General features: G+C 50.3%; 1 protein-coding gene across 4 annotated transcripts; it reads left to right on the top strand.

The window, feature by feature from the left end:
- The first annotated feature begins 85 nt into the window (after positions 1-85).
- Positions 86-11,711, top strand: LOC117588017 (remodeling and spacing factor 1). Of its 4 annotated transcripts, none has more exons than XM_034279051.1 (7): positions 86-569; positions 1,042-1,223; positions 1,283-1,777; positions 1,841-3,715; positions 6,272-10,158; positions 10,219-10,328; positions 10,390-11,711. In XM_034279051.1, the coding sequence occupies exons 1-7, from the start codon at positions 344-346 to the stop codon at positions 10,875-10,877; spliced, it is 7,263 nt and encodes a 2,420-aa protein (XP_034134942.1). In that variant the 5' UTR covers positions 86-343; the 3' UTR covers positions 10,878-11,711. The 4 variants fall into 4 exon arrangements, with proteins under 4 accessions (XP_034134942.1, XP_034134941.1, XP_034134940.1 ...); XM_034279050.1 differs by having other exon boundaries at positions 1,841-7,576; positions 8,282-10,158; XM_034279049.1 differs by having other exon boundaries at positions 1,841-10,158; positions 10,390-10,668; positions 10,726-11,711.
- The last annotated feature ends 1,842 nt before the right edge of the window (positions 11,712-13,553 follow it).

Genomic DNA, 13,553 nt, shown 5'->3' with positions numbered 1-13,553 from the left:
TTTTTCTCCGTATATTTTCGGTATATTTATAAAATGAAAAAGCATATTCCGGTATATTTACGAGGAACAGACGATATAATTTGTCGGTAAGTCCGCGGTCAGACTGCCATCGAATCGATGTTTTCTTTTGTTTTAAACCACAAATTTAATATGTAAAACAAACAATTTGACTCTAGAAATATGACTAATCGATGCAGTACAGTGAAGTGCAATAGAAACGCTTAAATCTTGGACAAATGCCATGTCATTTCAGTGGAAATAACTCAATTTCATCTGTGTAGTATATATATTTTTTCGTGTGCTACAAGAAATTTTCTCGGCCCGTTTCGGGGACGCATGAAAAATGGCGGCGTCCTCAGCTACGGCTGCAGAGGCGACCACAATACCAACAGAGGCAATAACGGAGGAATGTAAAGATGAGGATGCTCTAAGCACGACACTGCATTCGTGTGCAAATGATCCTGATTTTGCAGTGATTTGTGCGTTTTTGCAAAAATTCGCCAAAGATTTGGGCTTGATTTTGCCGAATTTTAAGCATTTGCAGGAGTGGTTGACAAACAACGATGAAGGTGAGTGCATGTGTGTGGGTGTGTGTGTGATTGAGAGAGAGCGCAATTGATTCACTGTTTTTGCTTTTATAAATTAAATCTAAGAAAAGGAAAACTCTTTATTAGTCAAGTTATATAAAAGGAGCATATATTTGAAGTGGTTTTTCATGGGAAATGTGTGATTTCCATAACTTTTAAATAACCATTTGCTCTCTTTCGACAACACTTATTGAGAGAGAGTGAGAGCCTGCAATGCGTGTGTTTGTAGTAATTGCATTAGTAAAGCAGCAAGAGCGAGATCGCGATGCAGTAAATGCATTAGTGAAACCGAGACAGAGAGGGTGAGAGCGATGCAATGGTAAAACAGTTGAAGAGAGCACTGCTGCAGTGTTGCATTCGTGAATGAAAGAGAAATCGTTGCAGTGTTGCGCCAACAAACAAGAGAATTTTCTTAAATTAATAATAAATAATACATTTTACAATAATTTTAAAGTTCCTGAACTGAAGGATTTGCATATCAAACTCCTGCGAAAGACACGCAAAACGGTGCATGAGAAGAACTGGGAATCGGCTCTCAGTAAATTCTGTTTCGGATACTCGCTCCAAGATGCCTGGGAAATCGAACGTTTTGGCTACAAAAACTCCAGCCTAAAAGTCAAACTAAGGATTTTTCGGGTAAGATGAAACATCCACTCCTCAATATGCCAATTAATAACATTATCTGATGTTTCTAGGAACTCCTGGAGAGCCAGTTCGAGCGCAATGTCAAATTCCGTGCCCACATACTCACGCAGAATTCGAATACCCTGCGCTCGGAGCCCATTGGTCGTGATCGACTGGGGCATGCCTACTGGTTGACCCAGGACGATGATTGCAATCTGCGCATCTATCAGGAGCATCTGGATGAGGAAATCTGGCAGGTGGTCGCCACCAATCGGGATGAATTCGTGAATCTTATAGCCAGGCTGCGTGGCAATGAGGTGGTGCTGCCCTCCAAGGATATTGGCGAGGCGGATGAGGATACGAGCAGCAGTAATAGTTGCCCCGCTAAGCCCCCACCACCCGAAGAAAAGGAAGAAGAGGATGAGGGCGACGAAGATGAAGCAGAGGATGAGGATGAGCAGCAGCCAGAGCCACAAATCAGGGAGGAGCCAGCGAAAGTGGTGCCCAATTTGAAGATCAAACTGCGCTCACCCGATCAAGACGAACAAAAGGCCAAAAGGGTCAAGGTAAGTATACAAAAGAGTGCCACGAATCGGCCGTAACTCATTTTGTATGCCTTCTTTTTCCAGCCACTGTTCATCACACAAACAAAACTGGGAGGCAGCTGCTCGCCGGCTCCGGCCAAGAAACGTTCCATTGAGGAGGTGGACAGCAGTCCCACAGAATCGGTGGAGGAGCAGCAAAAGAAACATCGACCCACGTTGTTGGACATCAAACGCATCAAGAAACCCAGCCGCTACGAAAGCACAAAGGACGAAAACGATGCCGAATCGGGCGAGGAAGAGGAGGAAGATGACGATGATTCGGAACTCGATGAAGCGGAAGAAGAGGAGGGCAGTGGAGACGATGATGATGAGGAGGATGACGACGATATTGACAGTGCGGCAGCAGACATCGAAGAGGATGATGGGGAGGCAGATGACGAAGTGGGCGAAGCCATTGAAGAGCCCACCATGACGGTGAGTGGGCAGGGATCAGGCAGCGACTGTGATGCCGCTGATGGCAATTTCCTAAGCAATTTCGATCAAGAAACGAACGACAATGAATTGGAGCTGAGTGAAGCCATAGAGGAGGCTGTCATCCATGTGTTTGGCACGGGCAACGGCGCCGAATGTCTCGTGGGCAATGGCAAAAACGAAGCTGCTGCGGAAGAGGCAGCAGCGGCAGCACCCACACATTCAGAGCCAAAGGCAACATTCTTTTTTGGCGAGCCCGGCTGCCTGAAGCTGAGTCCCATAAAGCAAACACCAAAGCAGGAAGCGAAACGAAGTATTTTCGATAGTCTAAACGAGGAGAAGACCAACGGTGAGAGTGGCACCCGAGAAGGCACACCGCCACGCAATGGCAGTGACCTGAAGGAGGAGCCACAAAGCCACAAGCAAGACGCAGCTACCAAAACAGGCAACGAAACAAAAGAAATCTCACCAGAAGCAGGCCAAAACAAAGCCCTGCAAGCAACCAGCACAGAACAGCCAGAATACCAGATCAAAGTAATTGAAACGAATGAGAAAATCTCCCAACCTATTGAAGAAAATGACACAAAAATCAAAGATGATATTAAAGAAGGCAAATCGAATAATATACAGGAAAAAGAGTTTGAAAATCACTCGAAAAGTGAGTCAAATCTAGAGAAAGAAGCTGCGGCATGCTGCGAGGGATCTGTGACAGCAGCTAAGAGTCCCAAGGTCAGCTCAAAAGCTACAGAAATCAAAGTAGAACAAAAGGAAACTCTAGCTGAAGCAGTCGTCAATGATAATAGGCCAGTGCCGGCCGAAAATGAGGCTTCCAATATCGTTAAAGCTTTGAAAACCGACAAGGAATCGACTAAACGTAGTCCGGAAAATGCTAAAAGCGTTCCTGAAAAAGATGGAAGCAGCTCTGAATTGCCAAAAAGCAGTTCTGAAACGATTACGAGTGGTCTTGAAACGGTTAAAAGTGGTCCTGAAACGGTAATAATCAGTTCTGAAGCGTTTAAGAGCAGGTCTGATTCCATTCGAAGCAATTCTGAATTGTTTAAGAACTGTCCGATTGCTATTTCGATTGAAAAGGAACAAATCAAAGCGATTCAAATCCAAACTGTACCCATGAAGGGTGAAAAACCTGTTGAAAAAGATTGTGATACTGCTAATACTGATTTGAAAAAATTTGTGGAGGACTCAGACAAGATTTCAGATGATTCCAAAGACAAGCCAATAAACGAGAAGAAACCTGCTGCCACTACAGCCACAAACATGATCAAAACCGATACTGAAAAGCTCCTAAAAGCTAAGGAATCGTCACCCCAACCGGTTCAGGCATTGGTTGTTGATACTCTTCCATTTAAAAGCAGTAAATCGTTTCCAAACGATAATAACTCCACAATGCCGCCCAAGGAGCAGCCTAAGATTGTCATTGAAGCGGTTACTGTTCCCAACGAGCAGACTAAAATCATCGCGGAAGCGGCGGTTCTTCCTAAAGAGCAGTCTACGATCGTCGGCGAAGCCGTTATTCTTCCTAAAGAGCAGCCTAAAGCCGCCGCCGCCGCCGAAGTTCTTCCCAAAGAGCAGTCTAAAGCCATCACCGAAGCTGTAATTCTTCCCAACGAGAAGACTAAGCCCGTTGCTGTACCGCTTACGACCGAAAAGAAGTTCGAAACTAGCAATAATGGCTCTCAAATTAAAGAAAAGCCATTGGAAACTGTACAAAACGATTTGCCCAGCACTTCCAAGGCTGTAATTCCCAAAGACAATGGCGAAAAGCAGGAAAATGAAGCCAAATCCCCGCCAGCGAAAGCACCAGCTGTAGAATCTGTACATAAATTCGACGTACCAATGAACATAAACGCCTCAGCGAGTGAATATCCCAAGCCCGCATCGATATTGCCCAATCGCAAGCGTCGCCTCAATGACTTTGTGGCCGCACCCGCGCGACAATCAACCTCCGAGAGCGAAGTGGATGCGCAGCAGCACGAGGAGGAGATCGATGAGGCACTGGACGATCTGGATGTGGGTGGAAAGCGCATTAAGATGCGTCCCAAGACCTCAAATGTGGAGGCGCGTCGCAAAGTTGAGGCACAGAAGACACATGTCGAGGAGACAACCTCCTCCAGCGGCGAAGAAGATCCACGAAGTCGACGCAAGATTATTGCGCCCAAGAGGCACTTGGAGAAGGCGCCCGTGACCAAGCAAAAGCCAACGCTAGCCGAGATTATCGAGAAGAAGCTGAAGAAAACGCCCGAAAAGTTGCCCGACTTTATGACCGAAAAGTTGCCAGACAAGGAGCCTGAAAAGATGCCCGAGCAGCCCACAGAACCAACGCCAAATGTGTCTCTGCCGCCACCTCCTCCCAGAGAAGCCACGCCCCCGGCCCCATCCTTTTGTCATCCGAAGAAATCGCCAATAACAAAGCCATTGAAGAAGAATCTGCTCACACAGCTGCGACAGGAGGAGAGCGACGAGGAGGCCGTACCCAGGAAGCGCACAAACAGTGAGACGGTGGTGCCCACCCCAGTGCCTGCAGCGCCACCGGCTGTCCTGGAGGAGCGTCAGCGCAAGCGTCGCAGCAGTGAAGACGCCAAGGATTCCAAGGAATCGTCGTCCAACGAGGCACCACCAGCAGTTAGCGAGAAGCTTAAGCGCAACAACGAGCAGGATATCGTCGAAGAAGAGGATCCGGCGGTGGTTTCTCTAACCAAGGAGAGGGCTGAACTGTCAGCACCAACCAAGGAACAGTTTCCATCGCCTGCTCTTTCAATCAATGAGAATATTGTGCCCGAATCATCCATCAAACTAAAGGACCCTTCACCGCCACCAGCCATGGAGAGGCTTTTGATGCTGCCACCAACTATAGAGAAGTCTCCAGCAGCCAAGGGGAAATCCATACCAATCAAGGACAGGTCTCCACCAGCCAAGGATAAGTCTCCGGCAGGAATTTCCATCATTGAGAGATCTCCGGCGGCTCTTTCCTTCAATGAGAAGTCGCCTGCTACAAATCCAATCAAGGAGAAAGATGCTTTGCCGTCTCCATCCAAACATATGGCTTCGTCGCAGCCTGAAGCTAAGGAGAAGACTGCGTCGCCATCTATATCCAAGGAGAAGGCACCGCCACCCAAGGATCTGTCACCGTCGCCAGTAAAAGAGAAGATTCCTGCGGCAATTCCCACCACAGAGAAGAATCCAGTGGCACCACCAGCCAAGGACGAGAGTCCAGTTCCACCAGCAGTCATTGAGAAGACTTCAACACTCAAGACTCCACTGGCAGTGCCACTCAAAGAGCAGCCTCCAATGGCACCTCCAGCCAAGGAAAAGTCTCCAGTTGCACCATCAACAATGGTTATGGCTCCTCTATTGCTACCGCCAGTCAAGCAGAGGTCGCTATCTCCAGCGCACGGAAAAGAGAAGACTCCAGTGGAAGTCAAAGAAAAATCTCCAGTTCCAGTGCAGGTTAAAGAGAAGACTCCATCGCCGCTCCAGGTCAAGGAGAAGGCATCAGCACCAGCTCAAAGGCTTCCAGTCAAGGAATCGACTCCGCCGCTGCCCTCGAAAGACACTTCCTCCCCTCCCGAAGGGTCTGCGCGTCGTTCCGGTCGTCGGGGTGGTGCGGCAGTCGTTTATTCCGAACTGCCGCAACCCAAACGAACGCGCGGCGGACCCAAGGAGAAGCTCATGCCAGAAGCAAAGGCTGAGGTGAAGCATGAAACCAGTGAGGAAGAGGAGGAGGAGGAGGAGGATGAGAAGGACACTGGAGAACCACCCGCCAAAGTGGCAACCAAATTGAAGGCTCAAATAAAAATAGAAACTGCAGCGAAGAATGAGGAAACGCAACAAAAGAAACCACTCAAAGAGGACGAACCTCTAACGAAGAAACCCCTGAAGGAGGAGGAAAATCCACAGAAGAAACCGCTCAAGGAGGAGGAGCCTCTCCAGCCGAAACAGCCATCCAAAGAGGAACCACTGGCAGAGCTAGAGGAGCCCTTGGATGAGGAATCCATCAGCGAAGTTACCGCAGCCAAGGAAGAGCAGCCCGCAAAACCAGTGGGACGTGGCCGTGGTCCGCGCAAGAAGCGCGAGGTGGACACCACAAACATCATTGAGTGCGTGGACTCAGAGACGCCAGTGCGTCAGTCGCGACGGATTGCACAGCAGAAGATCAAGGAGGAGGCCGAGCGACGCAAGCAGGAGGAGGTGGCGCTGCGTTCCATGAAGCAGGAGCTCAAAAAGAAGAAAAAGGCACAGAAGGAACAGGATCCCACAGTGCCAGAGCCAACGCGGAGCGAAGAGGAAGAGGAAGCCGAATCATCCGAGGCCAGCGAGGCGGAGGAGGCTAAAAAGAAGAAAAAGAAGCTGCCTGGCAAAGATGGTTGGTCCTCGGACTCGGATCAACAAGCGGACAGCGAAGAGGAGGAAGAAGAACCACCGCACTACGACACAGATCCAGGATCTCCGCTCTTCCGCTCGGATCATGAGTTCTCCCCGGAATCCGAGCTGGAAGATGAGTCGCAGGTGGTGCCCATGAAGCGTGCACGCACGGTGCGCAAAGAGAACGAGGAGGACTACGATGCGGATGAGGCATGCAACGAGTGCGGCAAGTCGGATCATCCCGAATGGATACTCCTCTGCGATACGCCCAACTGCAACAAGGGCTATCACTGCTCCTGCCTGTCGCCGGTGCTGTTCTACATACCCGAGGGCGACTGGCACTGTCCGCCCTGCCAGCAGGAGCACCTCATTGTGGCCCTGGAGCAGCAGTTGCAGCGCTTTGATCAGATGGTGGCTCACAAGCAGCAGGAAAAACGGCTGGCTGAGGTGGCGGAGCGCGAGCGACAGGAGCTGGAGGCCGTCAAGCTGGCGGAGGATCGTGAGGCGTCCAAGGCGGAGCGCCATGAGGATGACGACGACGACGATGATGATCGCGACGAGGTGGCCAGCAAGCAGAGCAAAGCGGACAAACCGAAGAGACGTCGCGGCGACGGGCGGAGCAATCGCAAGGCAGCCAAACGCGGCACCAGACGCCGACGCGGCGGCGACTCGGACAGCAGCAGCGGCGGCGCCGGTGGCAAGAGCCAGTCTGGGGGCAGTGCCTCCGGCTCTGGTTCGAGCAGCAACAGCAGCAGCTTCTCGGACTCGGACGATGAGCCCATCTACAAGCTGCGCAAGCGACGGCAGATCAATGTCAGCTATCGTCTCAACGAGTACGATGATCTGATCAATTCGGCGCTCAAAAAGGAAATGGATGAGGTCGCGGGTGCTGGCAATCTGGGCCGTGGCAAGGACATATCCACCATTATCGAGGCGGACAAGGAGAAGGCACGTCGCGACGATGTGCACGTGGATGAGGAGCAGCCCGAGGAGCGACCGCCTTCCGTTGTAAATGAAGAAAAACCAACGAAATTGAGCAGCAGCTCGGACGACGAGGATGAAGTGCCGCTGAAGCGCAGCAAAACGAAGCAACCGCCAGCGAAAAAGAAGCCACGAAAGCTAACGACGCTGGATGTTAGCTCCGAGGAGGATCATGGCAGCGATGAGGACTTCAAGACGTCCAGTTACAGCGAAGAGGACACCTCACAATCTGCCTCCGATGACTCGGACTCCAGTCTGGAGGTCTACAGACGGCCGGGCCGTGGCAAGAAGCAGCGCAAGGCGGCCCGAAGAGCCGCCCGAGAGCGTCGCAAGGATCGCAAATTCGTGGTGGAGGAGAGCGACGAAAGCGAAGAGGAGCAAAAGAAACCCAAATCCAAGAAGAAGAAAAAGGAGGACTCCGATTACACGGAAACCGAAACGGATGACGACGAGGACGCTGGCTCCGAGTTGACCGAGAACATGGACAGTGCGGATCTGTGCGATGATACGACAAGCGAGAGCGAAGACGGCGCCTGGCATCCATCGAAAAAGAAAAAAACAAACAACAAAAAGTGCAGCTCGGCCGCGGGCATAGCAAGGAAGTCGCCAAAGCTCAAGAAACCCGCGCAGCCGGCCAAGAAACCGAAACGTTTGGAGTACTCCGATGATGATATCAGCGAAAGCGAACCGGAGGAGGAGGATGAGGACGATGACGAGGGTGCACCGACCTCGGGCAAGGGTTCGGGCAAGCAGCCCCGCTCGCAGCCCCTCAAACCGAGCGCCTCCACCGCACAGACGGGCAAGGGCAAAGGCAAGTCCAAGAAGAAGAAGCCGCCGTCGTCGGAGGAGGACGAGGGCGCCGCTTCGGATGAGCGGACACGCACGCGAGGTCGTCGCTATGCCTACATCGAGGACTTTGATGACGACAGCTCGGATGGCGGCATCAAGCCGGGCGTCCATCGGCCCGACACGCCGCCCGAGGAGCGTCAAAAGTTCATCCAAAAGCAGGAGGAGATCAAACGAATGCTGGCGGAAAAGAACGCTGAAGGAGCTAAGCTGGCGGCCACGCCACGCCTCACGCCCATCAAGGGCACGGCACCGGGACAGGTGCCTACAGCCGGCGGCGCACAGGAGAAGCGAACGCCCAGCAAGGGTCCTGCGGGTGGGGATTCCCTCTCCACAGTGCCGCTGTCGGTCATACGGCAGGCCAAGGTGCTGGACATTGACTATCTGCAGCGCAAGGGCGAGACCATTGGCGACCTGGAAGACAAGGATGAGTCGGAGGAGCTGGACGATTCCGAGATGATGCTGGACGATGCCGATCTGCCCGAGGACATGGAGGATGCCATTGCCCGGATGGTCGAGGAGGAGGAGCAGTTTAGTGCCGCGGCTGCCAGAGAGTTGCCCGGCCCCGAGGAGGTGCTGCGCACGACACCCGCCAAGGCCAAAGCCAGCAAAGTTTCTGCCCCCGTGGATACGCCTCCCATGCCTCCGGCGCCCCATGCAGCCGCCGCACCGCCGTCGTCGGGTCTGCAGGAGCCGCATCGTAAACGTCTGCCCATGCCCACCATGCATCCGCCTTTGCTGCGGCATCAGTTTCCGGGCCCTGGACAGCACGGACCACCGGCATCGCTGCTGCCGCCGCCACATGGCATGCATCCCATGCTGCAGCGTCAGCTCTCGCAGTCCGTGCCGGCCATGCAGCTGCTGCAGAATGCGCTCTCGGCGCCGCTCGGCCAGCCGCTGGGTCGTGGCAACTATCCACAGCCACCTCCCACGGCCCAGCACTTGCCACTAGTCATGTCCATGCCTTCGGCTGCGGCCCATCTTATGCACCAGGCCAGTGTGGCCACGCAACAGGCGGCAGGCCGTGCACCTGAGCCTCAGGCGGCCCGACCTCCACCGCCGCCTGTCGACAGCAAGCCACGTGGACGCCGGAAAAAGGTGACGCCGCTGCGGGATCAATTGCAGAAGCAACAAACGGCAGCGGCCGTCACAGCAGCCTCGACCACACCTGGAACTCCAGCGCCACCCGTGGACAAGATTAAGGGCGTGCCAGCACAGCTTTTCAAGCCCCACGAAGATGCCCCTCCACGCTCAACGGCTGCCGCCTCCTCACAGGCGTCGGTAATCACGCGAATGCCCACGCATCTCTCGGCGCATCCGCATGCACGTGGTCCACCCGCGGGCATGTATCCCAGCAGCGCGGAATTTGCACGGTTTTACGCCCAACCTCTGCCGCCGCCCAGCTCCGCGCCTGGTTCGCGTTCACCATCGTCTGGCGTGGGTCCAGCCGCGTCACCGGGACCACCTCGTCACCTGCTGCGTCCACAAATGCCGCCCGGTCTGCCGCCACCACACTCAGCGCTGCGTCCCACCTATGGACCGCCGCCGCCGCTGCGTGGAGCGCCACCACCCACATCGACAGCGAGTAGCGGGGGGGCGTCGCCCAATACCCGTCCCCCTTACATGCACGGAGCGGAACATCACGGTGGACCGCCCCTGGGCAGTGTCTACGGCACGGGACCGCCACCAGCGAGACATGCATCGCCACACTTGAATCCCTACAGGTGAGAGCAGTCGAGGGTTCAATGAAGGAGCCTGTTGATAATTTTCTTCGTTTTTTACAGCCGCGGTCCGCCCATTTATGGCAATCCCAATTATCAGCCCCGCGTTGGACCACCCGGACCACCGCCTGGTAATATGCGACCCGGTGCCGTGGACTACGTGGCAGGTGCACGTAAGTAGAGAGTGTAGTTTCCACATCCGAGAATCTCTCTCTAATGTTTCGTTTCATTCAGGCGGCTATCCACCGTATGGCTACTATCCACCGCCGCCTCCGCTGACCACACCACCCGCCCATGCAGCGCCCAGTTCGGTGATTGTGAGTGCCCCACCGCCTGTGACGCCCACAAATCATTCGGTGTCAGCGCTGACGCGTGGCAAATCACCAGCTCCAGTGGCAGCAGCACCACCCGCGGAAGTTATGGCACACAAGGCGCCGCCACAGCAGCAGCAGCAACAGCCACCACCGCCTTCGGTGATAACGAGCAAAAAACTGACAACCCTGGAGGCATATCCACCCATAGCCAAGTCCCCTATGGCCGTGGGTGTGGCCGAGGCGGCAGCAGCTCGAGCTGTGGGCTCGCCAGCGGTCATAGCAGAAGAGGACTCTGGCTCGGCGCACGACACCAGTGGACCACCGCCAGTGGCGACAGGTCCGGCGGTGGGCGAGTTCAGTGGACTGGTGAGCTACTTTAGCTCCCAGCAGGATGACTACGACACATAACAAGCGCCGCTGGGTGCCTAAAACAACAACAACAACAATAACGAAAAGCATGTACATAAATGTAGACTGTAAGGAAAAGCACACGAGGGTGGAGAGAGGCAGCCTAACCATGTATAACCTCTGCTTTAGGCCACTTATTGGAAATTGAAAAAACCCCAAAAACCTAAGCAATATAAAAGGTCATCAAATGTGCACGCAAAAGCAGATTTATTTTAATTTTTAACTGGTATGTGGGTTCGTTTCGTTTAAACCCGTTTTTTCTTGAAAAATTTGGTACATTTATCTGCAACAAATTTAATTTATTTGCCCCTGCCCTTCGGCCTTGAACGCTAGTTTACGTTCTGTGCTCTTAGAGTTTATTAGCTAAACCCATCAACTGCGTCTAGTATTTTACATTTAGCTGTATATTATTCAAAGCCACTAAGTTAAATAAGATACATACCATTACAGACCATAAAAACAAAAAGAAATCAAGCTAAAAACATATGCTAAATCAATGCGACAAAATCATAGGCTATAGATGGATATGAAAATATATGCGGAATATACATATGTATACATACATATATATGTCTTTATGTATATGCTTATGTATAATGTACATGTTCATGTAAACTGCAATCTTTGTAAACTAATTATAGCATACTGCTTAACCTAATAACTAAACTAATGAAATTATATAATTAAATTTAACTTAAGCGTTCGAGAAAAATATAACAAAAATCATCGGCATGCAAATGGTATACCAGAATCAAAGAAAATGACGAGCGACAACAGAAGCGTGTATTAATTTAACAAAACAACAAATAAAACTATTTATCATTAGTTACAAAATATATATATATATAACTATATAAGGAAATGTTTTTTTTTGTGGCAAAAAGTAGGGTTTAAAGTACTTTATTTTTATAACCGGTACTCGAAGAGTAAATAGTGTATATTGTATTTGTGCACAAAGTGAATGTATGTAACACACAGAAGGAAACGTTTTCAACCCCATAAAGTATATATATTCTTGATCAGCATCAATAGCCGAGTCGATTGAGCCATGTCTGTCTGTCCGTCCGTCTGTCCGTCTTGTTGAGCGCCTGGATCTCAGAGACCATAAAAGCTAGAGCCACAAAATTGGCTCCAGACTGCTGTGTGCACGCCCCCTTAAGCCCCCGTAAAAGGGCGAAAACCTCCCAAATCTACAATTTTGAAGGTGGGAATGGCCATATCTATCAGATCACCAAATTGGGATCCGATTGGATCATTGGATAAACCCACCCTGTCCCGCAGCTTTTGTTGTTCTTTCCACATTCTCTCATTCACACTCTGCTTCTGCTTCACTCGGCCCCTGCCTCTGCCGTTCCCCTGCCTTTGCCTCTGCCGACTTTTAACCCACCCCGTCCCTCAGCTTATATTTGTTTGTTTGTGTGCGGGCACTGCCTCTGCCTCTGCAGCGAGTCTGCAGTGTGTGGGTCTAGGGAAGGGCGGCGAGCTAAAGGAGCGTGTTGGTGTGAGAAGTGTAGCAGATGAAGAAAATATGTAAAATTTGACAAAACACCGCTAAGGTGCAGATGTAGTACTGGGTGGCGGGTATAAAAGTTGTGACGCGTAAGAAGCGTCTCACACGTTCCTTCTCGCTTGAATTCTAACAGCTGCAGCTCGTATAAGGATTCATTTAGAGCCCGCAAGTCTGGATATCTGTCCCTAACTGGCGCCTACTAAAACTGAAGCATCCACTCTATTTTGTTTTTATTTGTTAATATTTTTATTCTTTCCTTTATTATTTTATGTTTATTTTACGTGTATTTTTATATTTTTTTACTGAAAAAAAACGGAGTCTTAAGTTTAAACTCCATTTTTTTTCTAATTTGCTTTTTTAATGTTTATTTTTAAATCCTTCAGCTCCTTTTTAAATAGGGGTCGTTCTCATATTGGCAAGAATAGCTGCAAAATATTTGAATTTGAAAATGTTCATATTGGAGGATTCGAAATCATCTTTACGAACTATTTCGACATACGAAACATTAATTTAACTTCTTGCTGTCTTTTTATTACCAAATCCAAACTGAACTTGTGGTTTTTGTTTTTTTGCTGTGGCCATTAACAATTTCTTACCACACCAGTTGGAGGTCGTTGAAGAACATTTTGGCATTAACCAAGATTTATTTTGGCGTAAGTACGCGTAAGTACTTGACGACAAGGCAATTGTAGAGGAAACAGCAAACAGGTTTTACTTTCATAATTGCTAGAAACTCTTCGATTTATATTTAGATGGTTTGAAAAACAGTTCGGGATTTAATAAGGCATGATATGATTTCAAAATGAAATACCAATAAATCTTTCTTTTAAATGATTTTGACATCTCTGTTGAAGGTTATTTAATCGGCTTTAGAAAGTCGCATAGAAATTCGCAAACACCGAAATGTTTGCCAAAATATATAACTATGGAAATCAAACATTTGCTGATCTGCACTATGTGTGTGTACGAGTGCCAATTAGCATAAAAATGTATAGCTACATTTGCATAGAGGGCCACCACAAATCAGAGCTGAGCTGAAAGGTTACTTGCTTAATGGCATTAGTCGCGTCTGTGGCTTAAAGTTATGTGTAATTGAATGCCAAAAGAAAACTGAATCTTCAGTTCTACGACACATATCCCATATATTAATGGTATTCAAAAGAAAA

Source organism: Drosophila guanche, unplaced genomic scaffold (genome assembly GCF_900245975.1).
Source record: "Drosophila guanche unplaced genomic scaffold, DGUA_6, whole genome shotgun sequence".
Taxonomy (NCBI): domain Eukaryota; kingdom Metazoa; phylum Arthropoda; class Insecta; order Diptera; family Drosophilidae; genus Drosophila; species Drosophila guanche.
The sequence above is the reverse complement of the archived record's forward strand: the minus strand, read 5'-3'. Positions and strand labels throughout refer to the sequence as shown.

Bases quoted from the DNA above. Each gene is read 5' to 3' on its own strand.
- LOC117588017 (XM_034279048.1), top strand. From the start codon at position 344: ATGGCGGCGTCCTCAGCTACGGCTGCAGAGGCGACCACAATACCAACA. The intron at 570-1,041 runs GTGAGTGCATGT...ATAATTTTAAAG, and splicing joins GTTGACAAACAACGATGAAG to TTCCTGAACTGAAGGATTTG. The intron at 10,329-10,389 runs GTAAGTAGAGAG...CGTTTCATTCAG, and splicing joins GGACTACGTGGCAGGTGCAC to GCGGCTATCCACCGTATGGC.